General features: G+C 49.6%; 2 protein-coding genes across 2 annotated transcripts in view; both read right to left on the bottom strand.

Moving 5' to 3' along the window:
• The window catches only part of LOC119445635 (sulfotransferase 1C2A), a 346,853-nt gene that overhangs the window by 74,149 nt on the left and 254,314 nt on the right, over positions 1-18,390 (bottom strand). The window lies entirely within an intron of this gene.
• LOC119444624 (sulfotransferase 1C2) overlaps positions 16,691-18,390 on the bottom strand; it is a 284,396-nt gene continuing 282,696 nt past the window's right edge. Inside the window, exon 2 of the mRNA XM_037708994.2 lies at positions 16,691-17,697. Within this exon, the coding sequence (XP_037564922.1) occupies positions 16,730-17,557 (828 nt within the window). The 5' untranslated portion in view covers positions 17,558-17,697 and the 3' untranslated portion in view covers positions 16,691-16,729. The remainder of the gene's footprint in view (positions 17,698-18,390) is intronic.

Genomic DNA, 18,390 nt, shown 5'->3' with positions numbered 1-18,390 from the left:
GTGTCTCTCGTAACAGAGGTGCCGACCCTAGTTGGGAACTGAGGATCCGTGACCAGCTCTAAGGAACAATCCGTCATAGCTTGAACCAGGTTTCTCCCCTTAACAGTGGCCTTTGGATATCCCCAGGCCGGGTGGTGTGCATTGAAGTCCCCAACTGCTATGAGCGGCGAATTGCCCGCTAGGGCAGCCGCCTTTGCGATCACCTAGGAAAATGCCTGCTTGTGATTCCGAGGGGTACTGTAGACATTCATTATGAAGATGCTACACTTAAGCCAATTATTCGGGATGATTTCGACCAGCTGGGCCTCCAAAGTAGAGTTGCCTAGCTGAAGCTTGTGTTCTACAAACGCATATTTCCTCGCAACCAAGATAGCCAGACCGCGTTGCCCCTCCCACTAACTGATACAGATCGATAGCCAGGCAAGGCAACCGCAGCATCAATGGTTTCCTGTAAGGCAATCATATGCTGCCTCACCACCGATGGGGAAATATACTGCTGGAGGGAGGCGTTACGTTTCCTAAACCCCGCGCAGTTCCACTGCCAAATGGCAAACTCATTTCCGCTGGGAGCCATGATTACTACCACTATTTTGCCGACTTCTCGGCACGTCCTTATGTATGGGGGCCAGAACCATCGGCATACCAGTGCCCGCCTATGGAACCAGTGAGACGGGCGTCACCGGGACGACCAACGAATTCTCGCCGAGACCAAGCCTGCTTTCGATCACTGCGACTTTACGTGCTACGAGGTCAAAACATTCCGCTTGCCGCATCACCGACTTCTGCAATTCCTTGATTGCTTCAAGGACGGCCGAGTCGGACGCCGCCGCAAGCTCTCCTTCCGGAAATATCCTCCGCTTAGCCGGCCGCCGCTCCACTGACGAAGGCCGCGCCGGGGGCTGTGCTGAATTCATGAGAGCTTCGAACTCGACCCTCATCTGCTGAAGCTGAGCTTTCAAGGTAGCGTTCTCCTGAATTAGAAAAACGACCCTAGGATCTTCCTTTTCCTCTGGCAGTGCCACGTGCGTTACCTGTGCTGGCTGCTGCGCCGGCCTTGGCTTGACTCGATCCGCCCAGGTGGTGGGAGCCTCTTGGATGCGCACCCTGGAGCGGGAGCGCCCCCTGGAGCGAGAGCGTCCTCGGGAGCGAGAGCGCCTCCTGGAGTGGCTACGGCGTCTCCCAGGAACTGGCGAGAGAGAGTGCGTTCTCGCAGGTGGCGCCATGCTGGAATCCCGTGATGTCAGACCCTCCTGGGCCTGCTGGCGTTTCTTGGCACGCTTCCTACGCCGTCTTCTTTGTCTTACCACGAAGGGGACTTGGTAACGATGTTTGCAGGCCTTGTCTGCCGTTAGATGTGCCCCCCCCCCCCCGCACAAGGCACATTTCCGCTGACATTGGTGATCCTCCGCAGGGTCGCTCACACCACACCCGCGGCACAATTTCTTCGTCGGAGTGGGGCAAACATCGGCCCGATGGCCGAGAGCCCCACACCCATTACAAACATGAGTCTGTCTCATGTTCAACGTACACCTAAGCATGCTCGTACCGCACATAACATAGTTATACCCCTGTCAAGCGGGCAAGTTAAGTGTACTTACAGGGAGTGCACTTCGGCACCTTGAGTGACACTTTAGGCTACAGCGTTTAGCCATTCCGTCACGTAGTCAGCGTTCCGACAGCGGTTGTGTGCGGTCACACAAACAACGCGCACAACTGTTGTCGGCGGCGGCGGCGTTTTGCCCGCGTTCGCACCGAACGCGCGCGGCGTTGATGACGTGCTAATGAAGTAGTAGTAGTAGTAGTAGTAGTATTACTTTTATTTAAAAAATTAATGCAGGTCCAGTGAGTGGGTCCCTCAGTCCAGGGCCCCACTGGTGATAGCGGCACGCCGGGCTTGGTCGAGAAGGGCCAGTTGGTCTTCCCGCACCGTACTGGCTAGCCACACCTCCCACTGCCTACTTTTGGAGTTTTGCCCCAAAAGGGGTGATTGGATTGCTTGTGGCCGATTCTGGCACAACCATGTGATATGGTCAAGAGATGGCCACCCCTCGCACCAAGGGCAAGTGTTGGAGTACCGAGTGGGGTGTATTTTGTGTAGTAGGAGTAGGTGTGGGTATGTACAGGTTTGTAGTCCGCGCCAGTCCCGCATTTGCGCTGAGTCCAAGGATGGGTCTGGAAAGCTATACCGTTGCCTTCGTCGTCTCTGTGCCTCCAAGATATCTTTTATTGTGATCGGAGATTCTACGAGAGTGCGTTCCGTCGCTCGGATGCTATATTCTCGAGCGAGGCGGTCCGCCCTCTCGTTACCCGGCACTCCGGCGTGCGCCGGACACCAGGTAATAGCGTGGTGTTCCGTGAGATTTCTTCCTAGGATTTTCATTGAGAGTTTGGGCAGGGTGCCTGTCATGAAAAGGCGACATGCCGACTGCGAGTCGGTTAGTATTAAAGCAGAACGTGCTCTATTTTCAGCGTCACGTATAGCCAGAGCCACCGCGGTAGCCTCTGCTGTGGCCACTGACTCTGTCCTGACTGTTGCGGAAATAGTAGTTTGAGCGTTTGTGGCTACCACAGTGAAAGTTTTGCTATCTTGTTTACACGCGTCCGTGTAATAAACCTCCGGATTTCTACCGAACCTGCGTTCGAGTGTCCGGGCCCGTGCAAGGCGCCGTTGTCTGTGGTATTTCTCGCTCATGTTTTTAGGGATTGGGGACACAGAGATCTTAGCTCGTATGTCCGGTGGGAGGAGTTCTGTTTGGTCGTTGCAATGTGCCGGTCTGAGTGGATACCCTAATCGACGGAGAAGTGTTCGGCCTTGCTCCGTGGCACTGAGCCTTTCTCGTTGTGCGATCAGTGTTGCAGCCACGAGTTCTTCATAAGTGTTGCTAATACCCATTGCTTCAAAAAAGGTCGTGCTAGCGCTGATCGGTAGACCAAGCGCCGCCTTATAAGCTGTGCGTATCAGGGCGTTTATTTTAGTTTCATCTGAGTTTGATACTTTTTGGAAAGGAAGGCCGAAGGTTACACGGGTTATGATAAATGCCTGCACGAGCCTTATCGTCTCTTCTTCCTTGAAGCCTTTTCTGTTTCTTCGTACTCTGTTTATCATCCTAGACACACTGTTAACGGATTTCCGGAGATTTGCGATCGTGTGCATTACTGCTCCATTTTCCTGTATCTATAGTACGAGTATACGAGCTTTAGATACCTCCTTTATTGTTTGACCTCCAAGAGCAAGCTTTATCGGAAGTCTATCGTCCTTTCGTGTATAAGGCGCTCTTACTCGGATTAGTTCGGACTTCTCCGGGGCGCAACTCATACCAGCTTTTGCCACATGTTCCTCTACAATGCTAATTGCCTTCTGGAGGGTTTCCTGACGTTCCCCTAAAGATCCCTTTGTGGTCCAGAGAGTTACGTCGTCCGCGTAAATCGCATGTCCTAAGTTTGTGATCCGTTGTAGTTTCACTGCTAGTCCTTTCATCCCTATATTAAAGACAAGCGGCGAAAGAATTGAACCTTGCGGTGTTCCTCTTTTGGGGGTCTGTAGAACGCCTGAGCGGGTGGATCCTAGCCCTATCGTGGCTGTACGTTTGTCTAAAAAGGATTTTATGTATTCATAAGTCCGCTGTTCGCAGTGCATGTTCGATAGTTCCGTTAAAATCCTCTCGTGCGAGATGGTATCGAAAGCTTTTTTGATATCTAATGCCACTATGAATCTGTTTGCATTTCCTCTCTCTGGGTTTAATACTTCTTCTTTCAGCAGGAGAAACACGTCGTGTACCGACCTATGCTGTCTAAAGCCGAACATAGTTTCCGGGAAAAGGTTGCTGTTTTCTATGTACCTAGTGAGTCTCATCTGTATAACCTTTTCAAAAAGCTTACCCAGACATGAGGTAAGGGATATGGGTGTTACAAACGCGGGCGGCTAGGCTGCACCACAGTGAACGGCCAGGCGTCGACCAGCAAAAAGACGTGCGTTTATTCCAAACACGTTAACTTATAGAAAAACGGGGGGGGGGGGGGGAGAAGGAAGGAACAGAGTGACGAAGCATGCGCAGTGTTGCACTGCGCTAACGCAACTGCTGCCTTGCAGATTGCCACATTTCTCTTCCCTTAGAATCCATAACGCTCCACGGGTTTTCTTTCACGGGTAGAACGACGCAGCTGGGGTTCATCTGTGACGTCCGCTGGCGCTTCCTGAGGGGGTGTGTTTCCGTTACTGGACTGCGTACTGGTCTCCTCCATGCCATTGCTTGGGACTGCAGCGGATGTTACGTCGGACATTCGTTTGCGAACCTGGTCTGTGTGTCGGTGAACGACACCGTTGTCCGTCTCCACAGACACCACTCTAGAACCCGCCGTTGACTTGACCTTGCCAGGGGTCCACTTGTCTCCGGTTCCGTAATTGCGCACATACACAGGAATGAACGCAGTTCAGTGACGTTCCGCGGCTCCGGGGCTAATCTTATAGCCTCGACGTTTTTCTCGATCGGATATAAACCCTTGCCATCGATGCGATGTCCAAGATAAGTTACTGATGGCTCCTGAAAACGGCACTTGTCTTAACGAAGCTTTATACCATTTTCGCGGAAGCGTTGCAAAACCTGCAATATTGCAATATTGTTTCATTTTTTTTCTGAAATATTGCCGGCGCTGACGAGATACCAAAAGGGAGCCTGTTGTATCGGAAAAGCCCCTTGTGCGTGTTGATAACTGCCAATTTCCGTGCATCTTCGCCTAAAGGGATTTGATTATAAGCGTCTCTTAGGTCTAGGATGCTGAACTGCTCGCCACCGCGCAAATTAGCAAACATATCGTCGATCACGGGCAGGGGGTATTGTTCTACCTCACATACTAGGTTCAATGTGACCTTGAAGTCACCACAAATCCTTACCGTCCCGTCTTTTTTTTTGCACTGGAACGATTGGTGTGGCCCATTCAGAGTGGGTGACGGGTGACAAGATTCCCGCGGCCACCAGCCTGTCTAGCTCATTAGCAACTTTATCTCGCAGTGCAAATGGAACTTTTCTTGCCTTGCAAAATTTGGGCTTTGCTCCGTCCCGGATCAGCAGGCGCGCTGGCGGCCCCTTGACGAGTCCAAGCTCTCCCGTGAAGAAGTCCGCGAACTCTTCTTTAAGGGTAGTGTCCGTGCTCTTCGGACCGGTCAGTGCAGCGACGTGCCAGAGGGATTGACCTTCGGCATGCAGCTTCTGCAGCAATTCACGACCGCAGAGGCTAGGGCCCTTGCAGCCTAGCACCACCAAACTGCATGGAACTGTTGTCGACTTGTACGAGACGTGCAATGGTAGTATCCAAGGTAACATGATAGCGCGATACGAGATTCTTGTAGTGGCGGCCACTGCCGACGGTGAGCTTCGTAGACGTCCTTCGGTATAACACAAACTGGGGAGCCGGTGTCAATGTCCATATTTACTTTCACGCCATTCCACTCGAAATTTTCCCGTAAAGGTGAAACCAGTGTGCCACCGGTGGTTACGGACCAAATTTGTGACGCCTCACTGTCGCTTTCGGCACTCGCGCCCTGTACCATCATGGCCATCGTTCTGTTCGCGGTGTTGTGCTGCCCGCACATCCGCGCTAAATGCCCTTGTTGGCCGCACTTGAAACACCTACGCTTGCGTACCGGGCAAGTCGCGCCACGGTGACTCGAACTACCACAGCACTTGCACTGCTTTTCGTTGCCACGCTGTTCAACCTTCCCATATGTAGACTGGGGCTGTTGCTGCATCCTTAGAACATTTCCTTGCTCTGACGACGTTGTGCCCATACATTTTGCATCTCTTTCGGCATTTTCTGCGGCTAATGCAAGCAGCTCCGCATCCTTTAGAGTCAATTCCTTCTTCGCAAGCAGCTGCATTTGTAAATTCTTTGATTGGACTCCGCATACAATCCGGTCCCTTAGCATCCTATCCCTCATAGAACCAAAGTTACAGTTTTGCGCAAGCCTCCGAATTTCTACTATGAACGTGTGCACTGATTCACCTTCTTGCTAACATCGGCGGAAAAACTTGAAGCTTTCTGCAATTTCATGTGGTTCAGGATCATAGTAGTCGTTAAGTGCCTTCACAACTTCATCATACTTTGCGGAGCTCGGCTTGTGTGGCGCAAGTCTTCCACATAAGGTATCGATTGTCTTCGATCCAAGTGTGGCTATCAACAATGCTCGCTTCTTAGCATCATTATAGATTTCATTTGCTTCATAATAGGCTTCAGCTTTGATAAGGTAAGACGACCACTTATCTCTGTCTTCGTCGAACTCCGGCAGCGCGTGGCTCATGGTGGTCCGTGGGTCCGTTTCGTCGTCGTGGTTGTGCGTGAGTGAAATCCTCGTCGCCACTGTTACAAACGCGGGCGGCTAGGCTGCACCGCAATGAACGGCCAGGCGTCGACCAGCAAAAAGACGTGCGTTTATTCCAAACACGTTAACTTATAGAAAAACGGGGTGCGGTGAGAAGGAAGGAACAAAGTGACGAAGCATGCGCAGTGTTGCACTGCGCAACCGCAACTGCTGCCTTGCAGATTGCCACAATGGGTCGGAGATTTTTTATGTCCCTCGGTTTCCCTGGTTTCGGTATTCGAATTATCTCTGCATGCCTCCATGCCTGTGGGATTTGACCTCCTTCAGTCCATACATGCTTGTTAAAGAGATGTGTTAGCCCTGTCAAAGCATTGAGGCTAAGATTGCGAACCATGGCGTTTGTTATTTTGTCCGGTCCAGGCGCCGTATTTTTCTTGAAAGTTTGCGCTGCCGCGAAAACCTCTGCCACCGATATAGAGGCATCTAGCTCCTCATTGCTCCTTCCTGAATATGTGGGAGTATCATGACTTTGCGTGGAATTTGCTCCTATATATATGTCTTCCAGGGTGTCTAGGAGATGTGTGTCAGCGTCTCGAAATTCGCATTCAAGTAATCCAAGAGCTCGGTTCGTCGCTGTTTTTGTATTTGCAGGATCTATCATGCTTCTCAATATGGCCCATGTCTTTTTTGTGTGTAGGGTTCCATGTAGAGATTCACAGAATTGGTGCCAATTATTGTTTTCTAGTGTTTGTGCATAAGCATTAGCCTCCTGTGTTAGTTGTGCTATGCATATTTTAAGCTTTCTATTCAATCTTTGTCTTTTCCATCGTCTCGTCAGGCTTCTGCGTGCTTCCCATAAATGTATGAGGCGGCTGTCTACCGCTGTTATATCCGATGTTGTAACGATCTCCCTCGTTGCTCTTCCGTGTGTTTCGCGTATTTGTTCCACCCAGGTTTCAATATCTTCTGTGAATGTGAGCTGCTTTTGTTTATCTCGATATACAGTCCAGTCTGTAATGCAAGCCCTCCCTAGGGAGCGACAGATTTTTGGGGAATTGAGACCTATCGAGATAATGTTGTGGTAACTGCCCAAATTTTCCTCCAAATTTGTCCACCGGGTCTCCCCTGGATGGCTCGAGAAAGCTAGATCTGGGGTTGTATCCGGCGCTACACTGTTGCCTAAACGTGTGTAACAACCCGGTATTGTGATGAGTTCTAGCCCGTATCGATCTGTTGTCTCGACTACTGATTTTCCCTTCACTGAGTCTTTGTTGTAACCCCAGGCGGAGTGTGGTGCATTGAAGTCACCAACCACTAGCAGCTTGTCTTTTCGCTCCATGTCTGATATTGCATAAATTATTAGGGTATCTAAGCATGGTGCTCGCTCTCTAGGAGCACTGTATATATTTACGATTACCGTCTTTGCTTTATTTCTTTTGCATGGCCACACCGTTTGTATTTGATGCTGTGTGCCGTGCTGTGGCATATACGTGACGCTGAGGGCCAGGTCTTTTCTCGCAAATGTGGCGACCCTAGGATAATCAGGATTGGAATATGTCTGGTATCCTTTTAGTTTTTGTGTGATTTGCCCGATTTCTTGTAGGCATATAATGTCGGGTAGGACTGGCGCTGACTGTATATATTGTGCAAGGGCAGCATGTTTGTTACGTAACGTACGGCAATTCCACTGCCATACCTCAAGGTTTTCAGTGTTTCTATGTGTCGTGTTAGCCTGAATGGTACTATCGCTATCCGTCGTCTCTATCACTTTAGGGCAACGGCTATCATTAATGCGTTTTCGTGTGGTTACTTTGATGGAACTTAGCGACTCGTCTACGTGTCTCTTAAGAGCATGCAATTCTGCGAACATTATCTGTACTTGATGTGCGATTGTTTCCAGCTGCTTGCCCATGGGCTCTTCTGGTGTTGGTGTGGGTTTAATAACCTCTGTTGTAAACGTTTCTTTTGTTTTGTTTGCGAGGTCGTGTATTGTTTGCTTAAGGGCAGCCATCTCTTTCTTCAATTCTGCCAGACTGGTTTTTAGTGATCGATTTTCTTCTATGAGTTTCTGATCCGCTACCGATTTGTGATTGGTCTGATGTTGCGCAGTGGGAGCTGCTACTTGTGCCCAGCTTACCTTTGGTGCCGCCATTTGTGGTCGGCCAATGGTTTCCCTGGACTGAGGGTGTTGAGGTATTGCGTTCTTCAGCTTGGACTTCACTGGTCCCCGCCCGGTTTCTTGACGTTGTACTTCCGGAAAATTTTCCTGGTCGAAGGGAATGGATCCTTCCGTAGTATACCCTTGCTCTTCTTCCTCCGACTCGAACCACCTGTGTTTACTCTTGAGCCTACGTTCCTTGGATGGTATCCATGCTTGGCGTCCTGACGATGGTTCTTGTCGGCGAACCTGTTTGAGACGCTTTCTGCAGCTTCGGTCCCCCGTTAGGTGGGCTTCACCACATGAGGCACACTTCGGGTTACATTCATGTCCGTCTGCAGGATCTTCCGTTCCACAAATCCTACACACACACAGTTCTGGTTGTGGGCACACATCAGTTCTGTGACCCACCCTTTGACATGTTTTGCAGACTTGCACTGTATTTCGATACGGATAGCAGGCCATTTCACCTCCCTCGTAGTACACATACATATCTTGGTACTAGGTTTCCGAAAAATACAATGACGGCACTCTTAGTGTCCCCCAGCATTCGTGCGTGAGCGACTTCCACATTTAGCGTGCGCACTCTGATTTTCGATTTAAGGACGTCTGATGGCGTATGTGGGGTGAGTCCGTGAATTACCCCCCGAACTGCTCCGTCCCCCAGAGCTACATACGCTTTCACCGCATGGGGTTTTCCATTTATCTTGAGTGATGTAATCTGGCGCAATGTGTTTGGGGCTTCCTTTTCTGGGGTTGAGACAATTACAATGTTCGATCCAGGCTTAATACGTAGCAGAAACTGCTCACCTTGGATTTTTTCATCGCAAGCCTCTATAATCGCACGGGCCATCACGGGAGTTGTGATTGCTCAAAGCGGGAGTCCTTGATGCGTTCTCACAATCACCTTGAAATCGTCCTTTGGTAAAGGTGGTAGTTTCTTCCCGTTGCGTCTCGGGCGAAATTTTGGCTTGTCTGCGTTCTTCGGAGAGTCGTTCTTCTGGTGCTCCTGCGCACGTTCTCTCCGTTGCATTTTTCTTTCCCTGATGGACACAACCGTGGTCCATCCCTCTTGGGCGTCTTGAATGCGTTTGTCGGTCGTATTCTTACCGTTGTTGATGGTGGACGGTGCTGGGCTTATCCCTGTTTTGGTGGTCATCGCCTGGAGCGGTCCGATGTCCGCAAAATCCATGCGCTCTTCTGTGTTGGAATCATGGCTGGTCGGGGTTCTCCCCACTGAGCCGCATTTCGCACAACGCGCAGGAGTTTGAGACGCCATCTGCGTCGGCGTCGCGGCGGTGGCGGAGTCGCAGCCGGCGTCGCGGCTGCCGCCGCTCGCTACTCGTCGGTAGGCTTACACAGGCTCACTTGTGGAGGTAGCAATCCCTTGGTCGTATTTCCGTGAAGAATCTGCTAATGAAGAACGTGCCAGCCTTTGCCGTACACCCTATGGCGGTGTACAGTAGTGACCATACGGCCATGGTCCCTGTGGTCACTAAATAAATGAAAACCACCGGATCATATATACTTCTCATTCTTTAATAGCTATAATAAAGAATTACACCATCACATCCTAATAGTAATAATTGGAAATAGATTATTCCCACCATACTACAGCTTCGCGGGTCTTCCATCGCCACCCCAGTGTAAGGGCTGACAGTCTTTTTTAACCATAAAAGTATTTCTCTCTCTCTTCGGCGTCACGCTTCCGGCATTTTCGTGTTGTGCCGGGGTGCAGCCCCGCTCTTGACAAGCAAATCGTGGCTGCCCGGCGTGTCCGGGCCGGTGGGCTAGACCTCCCTGTCGCGACGTGGGACCATACTCGGCGACAGCTTTTCTTGACAGCACTGTGGAAGCTACAGAGCCGAACCACCCGCATGCGCGCGCGCCAGGAAATAGTACCTGTTTTATTTTCTGATTCTAAGAGTTACTTGGCCCGAATAAATAAAACTTTCTTAAATATAAATATAGAATAAGTATGGGCAGCTGTTCACGGAAAAAAGTTAGCGTGCGCCTTAATTTTTTTTTCCTTTTTTATTTCTTGGACGGCACCACGTTTTCGGCACCGCCTGCTGGTGGCTCTCGAAGTAAACATGGCGTCCCCGGTGCCGGCGGTACCGTGTGTGGTCGCAAACTCTCCTTTTCGTTCTCCGAGGAGGCTATACTCTAAATGTGACAAGAAGTGGGTCTCCAAGGAAACCAAGCAGGTTTTCTACAATGTCTATGCTGGAGTCAGGCGCCGTCAGCCTGAGCTGTCGACGAATACGTTTTGCTAAACACACTAGCCCTGCGAGCTAGCGAAAACCGAAACTGGAACTGAAATCGGCTGCAAGCTGCCGGACTACTTGCGTAGTAACACAAATGTGCGGAGGCCCCGCCCCCGTAGCCTTAGATCCAATGTAAAAAAAAGCTGTCGCCGAGTATAGCAGGGTGCGCGACGAGTTCGCGTCTTCGCCGGACCTCCAATTAAATTATTTCACTAATTGACTCACTCACCGGGGAGATAGGTGCCAGCCCTACTGCCACCAGATCAGGGGGAACGTGCAGCACACGCAGGAAACGATGCCCGCTCCCCAACGCCACGGCCGCACCCTTCCATTTCTCCTCGGATACCATGCATGCCGTGCCACAGAACCCTTCAATAAACTGGAGAAGGTCTGAGCTCACCGTCTCCACATGCACACTGCCACATACTTGTTACCTCAGTACAGCACCTGTTACCTCAGTACAGCAGCCCCATGCGCCGCCCATTCGACCATGGACTACCCAGTGACCCAGGAGGTGGGAAAACGGTTAGATCGAAAAACAAACATAGATACAAACATACATATATGCATTTATAGATACATAGGCCCCAGAAAGTCCTTGAAGTACCATAACAATCTTAACGCATTACAATCGCGGCCGCACCCATCTCACGATGACTGCGTGCTATTCAAAGCGTTTAGCATTGAATCAATATAGGAAGACAACTTATTGCTACCATCGAAAGGGGTTAAACGTCAGCGGTACCTACTTACGAATGAGAATGCCGCGGAGCAATGCGAGATTTAGCGCTTTGGCCGCAAGAGTGTGATTACTGATTGCAGTAGAACAATGTCGACGGGAAACACTATGGGCTGTTGTGACAGACACGTGTCGGTCCGGTCGATTCACTTGGTGTGAAAGCCTAAAGGGAAGGGGCTCCACAGATACAGTGCATGCTGCATCCGGTCCTCAGAGCTTGGCTGAGAACAAATTTTACTTTGACGATACAAAAGTACTTCAGACTTGTTCCGGCAGAGTGGGGTCATGTTTCGCACAAGAAATACTGATGTTAATGCACCGGCTCGTAAGATTTACAACACCGTAAATTTGGAAATACACCGCTTTCGCTGAAAAGTAAGAAACAAATTACATTCAGAATTTCATGGGAGAGTTATCAAAATGCTGCGCCAGCATTTGCTACTAATGACCAGCTGCGTCGTCGTCGTATGTCTTTGGTATAAATGCGTGAAACCCCGCGAAAGAATTGTGAGGCGCAGTTGCAACTCCGTAATGTTAACCGAGACCAGCATCAGAATACAAAGATTAGGCGAGTCATATCAATGTTCGCTCAGGTTGTAGGATGGTGAGTTTGGTTGATGCCGCTGTTTTTGGTCACGCCAGTGCTATTACAGATTTCAGTGAAAGTAGAGGGGCGGGAAACACTGTGCGCTGTTGCGACGAAGATGAGCACTGGCCCATGCGTCCTGTAGTGTGTGACCTAATTGGACAGTGTTACGCTTGGTAGAACTCGTACATAGACGTGGTTGATAACGCTGCCTCCTCTCGATGTGAACCATTATCCACCGTGATCAACCGTACTGCAGTGTCCTATCTTGAAGACTATCTGCGATGGGGAAAGAGTGCGCCGAGTGCTGATACCTTTGTGTGCGCTGTGTTCTCACCGCTGAGTTCGCGTTGAAGTGAGAGGCAGCATGAAGGTCGATTTGCTCACTGCTGCGGGCCCTATCTTGAAAGCGATCGTCTTACGTGACGGACGGGCGGACACGTTTCGTTGTTGCGTCGGCATAGAAATGCTTACGCATTTCAAAATAAATGTTGCGGTACTGTTTGGCTGAACAGAGAAGATTTGCTGTTGCGTACCCGTGCTTGATAACCGAGACGATCTAAATGCAGTAGCGAACCTGACCCCAGCACTTTACTTATTTTAGCCGAGGAAACACTTCATGTACTTGTAAAAGGTATCATGCACATCTAATCGTCGCTAATGCTAAAAAAAATGTGGCTGAGCCCATTTCACGATTACTCTCGACGGTAATGCATTTCGCATTGAATCATTATAGCAACACCGTCGACTTTCACTCACTACTTTCCATTACCGACTACCGACTTCCACTACTATACACTTTCATTGCTACCTTCCAAACTTGTTTAACACCAGCGCTACGTACTCACGAATGAAAATGCCGCGGAGCAATGCCAGACATAAACGCTTTGGTCACACCAGTGCTATTACAGATTTCAGTGAAAGTAGAGGGGCGGGAAACACTGTGCGCTGTTGCGACAGAAACACGTATCGGTCGGTCACTTCGTTGTAAGGTCAAGGGCAAAACGAAAGTGACTCCATGTGATTCTCTTTTCAGCTCGAAACGACCGGTGTTCTACACAGAGGTTAACGCTCGAGGGCTGCGTACAGCTACATTTATTGCTGATACTGCAGGTATAGCGCTATCATGAATCCATGTTAATACACCGGAGCGTAAGTTTAAAACATCGTCAAGTTGGACATTCACTGCTTTAGCTGGAAAGTTAGAAAAAGAAACATTGCGCTTCAGTTTGGATGAACAGATAAGTTTTGCTATTGCGTGCCTGTGCTTGACGACCGAGATGTTCGAAATGCTGTAACGAACCAGAAGACATGAAGTACCGAGGAGGCACTACATGCTAAAATGTGCGAAAGGTACCTTCCGCTATGCGTTTAGCATTGAATCAATGTAGTGGCCCAACCTATTGCCGCCGAAGAAACGACCTATGTACGAGGCGTTTGTTTCCGCAGGGTTCATGTTTCCCGGTTCTCTAAGAACACTCAGCGTCATCTTGTGCCGCCATCGCTAAGTCTGCGCGTGGCCACCCAAATGCATGGCGTACCGATGCATGGAAAACTTTAAGAAAAGCGTCTTACGGCAACCGGGTTCCTCTGTCACGCTTCTTTTCAAGCGAAGCTTGTTATAAATCACAGATACAAGCACAAAATTATGATCACCAGCATTGGCTAGAGCATCGTCGTCTTCTTCCGCAGCTGGCTCTTTGGCGCCCTTTGCTTCGCGCTCGTGCTCTGCACGCTCGTGCCACTGCTCCCGCGTTCGTCGTCGTCGTATGCTTCCACTGCTGGCTGCGTTGCCGCTAATCATTCCAGCGTAGAATTTCACTTCTTTTCTATCGTCGTCATCGGGAGGCCACGTTTACGTGGGTATAAACCATTGCTTAAGGGTGTATGAGCCATTCATTCTTTTACGTAACGGATAGATTTAATCTTGAAGTAACTTTATGGAAATCTATCCAGAATGAACGCGCTCGGGAAAGGTGTTGTCGTAGACGTGCCGATTCTAGCGTGAAGGCTTCCGAAGCTCAAGCTAAACGTCAGCTAAACGTCCCCTCCTGCTCTGCGCCGTGATGACCCGCCTCCAGGGACATAGGCTTATACCACGCTCGGGACCTTCATACTGGCCCTTGCAGAACCAGTAGTGCACTTTCGCATTCTCGCTGTCGTAAAACCAGGACTACAGGCAGTTTCGTCTGCGACAGCGCCAGTCGCGTGGAATCCTTCCCCTACTGTGATAATTACTCGCGGTCCGTCACCTCTACCGTCTTAGGCTCCCAATCTTTTGTCGGGTTTTCCGATGGCTGCGACTGTTTACCTCGTCATGCCTTACATAATGCCAGTCGGGGAAGACTACGCGCAGGTTCCATCCTTACCGCATTACGCATCTCTCGAGTCCCCACTGAGCTTGTGTCATACGACTATCATCTGCAGAACTACCTCCGCGCTGTCGACGTCCTTGAAACGGCCTGTTGGTATGTTCACGACCACGGTTACTGATGCGGATCTATTCATCCTCTCGTTCGCCACGACGACAAAATCACTGCGAATTCCCCCGGACATGCTGAAAAAAAAACCACGCATCTTCACGAAGTGAATCATGACGAGTAAGCGAAGCACTGGGGATCGTTCTTACCGTAAATCACCCGTGACATTTCCCACTCGCGCATGTAAATGAGTAACAACGCGTGTGTACACTATATACAAGGTTTCATTTGAAATAACGCGTATGTCGCTTTCAGTTCTGGATTCCGTTTTCCCTTCATTATCACTGCTTTGTGGTCCGTGAAATGTAGAGCCAATGGTTCTTCGTTGGGATCTAGCCTGAAGTTCGCAAAGACAAGGTCTATGCATGTTGCCCTGGTGCATATATATATATATATATATATATATATATATATATATATATAAGGCACTTTTTTTGCGCGGCTGTGCACCGCTTTTGGGATCGGCCCAGACAAGAGCACGGACAACGTGGACGGACGGAAAAGCCTCGGCCCTAAGGTGCTTCACCCCTAAAAGCAGACACTACAGCAGACACCAAACAACATAATCCCGGTGACCGCAAGCACCCCGTCTTCGTTTTACGCAACCTCGTCGTCTACTCCGTCCCGTGCTAAACGCATCACTGGCCCTTCGATTGACTACGCCTGGTCTCGTCACGACGACAGCGATATTCCATCTATAAGCTCTCAAGGTCAGATAACGACACCAGTCATTGCTTCAACTGATCCTTCCTCCGATGGATCCCTCACGCTGGATGACACTGGCAGTCATGCAAGCGGGAGCCTTTCGCAAACAGCTGCATTCGCGAAGCCGACTACTGCACGATCACGCTACCACTGTTCCACGGTGCTCAACGCCTCACTATGCCGTTGGCAACCACATTTTCTGAAACGGTGCTTACATCGGCAAGCGAACAATTTTCTTGGCGTAAAACGGATCGAGTAGGTGCTAAGAAGATGCACAAAGACCACCGTTCAGCTGCTGTCTGCTGCCACGCATGTCTCCCGCGCAATGCCTACTGGCGTTGCACCCACGCAAGCGGTATCAACTGGGCCGTTCGCAGCGCTACATGCCATTGAGCGCATCATGTGCAAGGTGACGGCATATTGAGGCTCTTCTTCCTGTATCGACAAAATAGCCAAATTTTAACCACTGTGTCACGGTTTCGCGATCTTTCTGACCCTGCCTTACCAGGCAACACTAAACGATGTGCGAGTGAATAAACCAGAACGCTACAGTAAGTCCCGACCCCGTATAGAGACTGATTACCTATTCGCCGCATTTCAGAAAATGACTTCCTGATCGACACTCCCAGGGACCACCTCCTGAACTGTGACCTTGAGCCGGTCTTGCAGCTTTGTTCCCGACTTGGACTTGTCCTTGGGTACTGCTTCGCTAGATATTGTACATAGCGTTTAAATATATACTGTAAATAGGCACCCTTCTTAGAGTAGGCCTATGTCACAAACTGTGCTATAGGCCTCTTGCTAGATCGAAATTTATCGCGTAATTTGTTTTCATAATTTACTGCCTCGTGTTCTTACCGTATTCTGTTAATTTCCTTGTAATCATACATTCTTCGGGTTCTGGATTAAATAGGCACCGACCATTCCACCATAATCCTATTCAACAATAACCGAATACCGGGATGCCGGAATCACAATGCCGGGATCCTAGCAATAGAAAGCTTCGCTGTAAAGAACACCGACCAAAAACACCAAACTCTATATACTCCTATATTTTAGGCGAGTGAATAAATCAGTCACCATACGCTATATTTTCCAGCTTTATTGTTTGTTTATTTAGTGCACAATACGTAACACACACTTCGTCAACAACTCTGAATATTCACCCATTCGACCATAAAAGTTTCGCACTTGAACCAAAGAGAGAGATCAATCCCTCGCTGTCGAACATAGCTGCGATAGAGAAAGCCACTTATGGTTTATCTGCGAAAAAAAAGGAAAAAATGCAGTGGTATTTCTTTCATATATACCATTATCTATTTGTATAGCAATCTTGAGTAATCCAGCTTTATAATTTTAGGCTCGCTCGAGTCTACATCGACATAGCTGTAAATGTTTTTTGCCATTGCCGCCAGCTATGGAAGTAGAGTTCTTGCTTGCGATGCGACTGAATTCATGCAGACTGCCACCGACCTATGCTACTCGCCATCTCGCATGACATCCTTTGTTTCCAACACAATGTCCTTCCACAAGTCCATAACGTCCGAGCCGCTGGTTTTCTCGGTAATCCTAGCCTCCATATTGCGCAACTGGCTTTTCGTGAAATGCTGCCTCCACTCGCCTACCACTCCGCTTCGAACGAATGAGTACTTCTTCTGGTCACCCTGATATCCGACATTGGCGTAAACTTCGCGACCCTTCAAGATGCCGTCCATTGCGGGATTCTCCTTTCCCGCTAAGTCCAAAACAAGCACGTTTCTCATGCGCTCCACCGTCGACCTCTCTAGCAACGCTCGGAGCAGGTGTTCATCCATTTCCAGAGATCTGCCGTATCGTTCGCCAAGGAAATAGGCAAGCTTAAGCACCACCGAGCGTACGTCCCTCTTGAGTTCCTCGTAAGTGACGAACAACACGTTAGGTTCTTGTTTCAGGCCGTAACCAGCCAAGAGGTGATCGAAGTAGTCACCGTAACCGAAGTCACCTCTCAGGAACGAGGCGAGAAACTCGTCGAACGTCCCATCTTGGAAACGGAACGGACTAAGATTTGACACGTGGTGGTAGAAGGAGACGCAACAATCCCAGGGATTGCGTGCCACGTACACGTACTTGGCATTCACGTTGAGACGATTCTTCGTCGGTGGGTCCAAATGCGTCATGAGCGCTCTGTACGGAAGTTCCCGTTCACCATTGGACGGTTTCCAGTCCTCGACGCCGGCGTACTCGAGAGATCGGCCGCTGCTTACAAACTCTTGATAGCTCCTGATGGGCCGCCCTTCGTTGAGAACCAGTAGCGTCAGGTACTGCATCCAATGCTGTCCCGCATTTCGGATAGGACATCTGCAGGATGTCCCCCTTCGCTGGCGTGAAGTGCAGGGCTTTCCTCAAAATCTCCGGCTGGACGATAACGGAGCGGCGGACGCCGTCGACCACTTGGTAATAGGGCGACCTCAAATTCATAGTTGTTTGTATCGTGAACAAATTACAGACTCCGAGGCATCCGAAAATTTCCAACACTAGCCTAGTACATGCACAGCAGCCTACGTGCTTATCGACTGACGGAAGTTAACGAAGCAATAGCGAATTATGATTGCAAAAGTAGGGCGTGAGAGAAAAAAGAGCCCTTGATGAACCTTCTTAGCAGAGGTCAAATATCCGCGTCACTTTTCCACGTTGTCAGCTTCTTACTGCACTGCTCGAGCAACAGCCATTGTGGTCGGTGTGTTATCGCCGTTATCGAACACGTTGTGGCTACCGCTAAAATGTAGACGTCTCGCCTTCTTTGCACTGCTGTCGACATTCTTCCCTAGGCCATATGCACAGATGAATGATAACCTAGGCGCCAAGCTTTCAGTGCGATCGGCCCGCTGCTACCACCGCTATCCTTTTGTCTACTTAACAGCGAACCATCTCCTAAAAGCGACAGAAGAATTTTTTTCTTTGCTATGTATTAGCCGGTGCTTTCTTTCAAATTCTTTTTACAGCACTAAGAAGCAGCTACAAGCCGGAACTCCAACTATTTTTGTATAATAAGATAACATCACATTTGAACACTTGCCCCGGTGACCGAAGTAAACTAACAAAATGATTGTAGCAATTACATGGGTTCGAACGAATAACGCATCGACAACGACAAGTACGT

The sequence above is a fragment of the Dermacentor silvarum genome, chromosome 3 (genome assembly GCF_013339745.2).
Source record: "Dermacentor silvarum isolate Dsil-2018 chromosome 3, BIME_Dsil_1.4, whole genome shotgun sequence".
In the NCBI taxonomy this organism is placed as follows: Eukaryota; Metazoa; Arthropoda; class Arachnida; order Ixodida; family Ixodidae; genus Dermacentor; species Dermacentor silvarum.
This window is presented reverse-complemented; position numbering and strand designations above follow the sequence as displayed.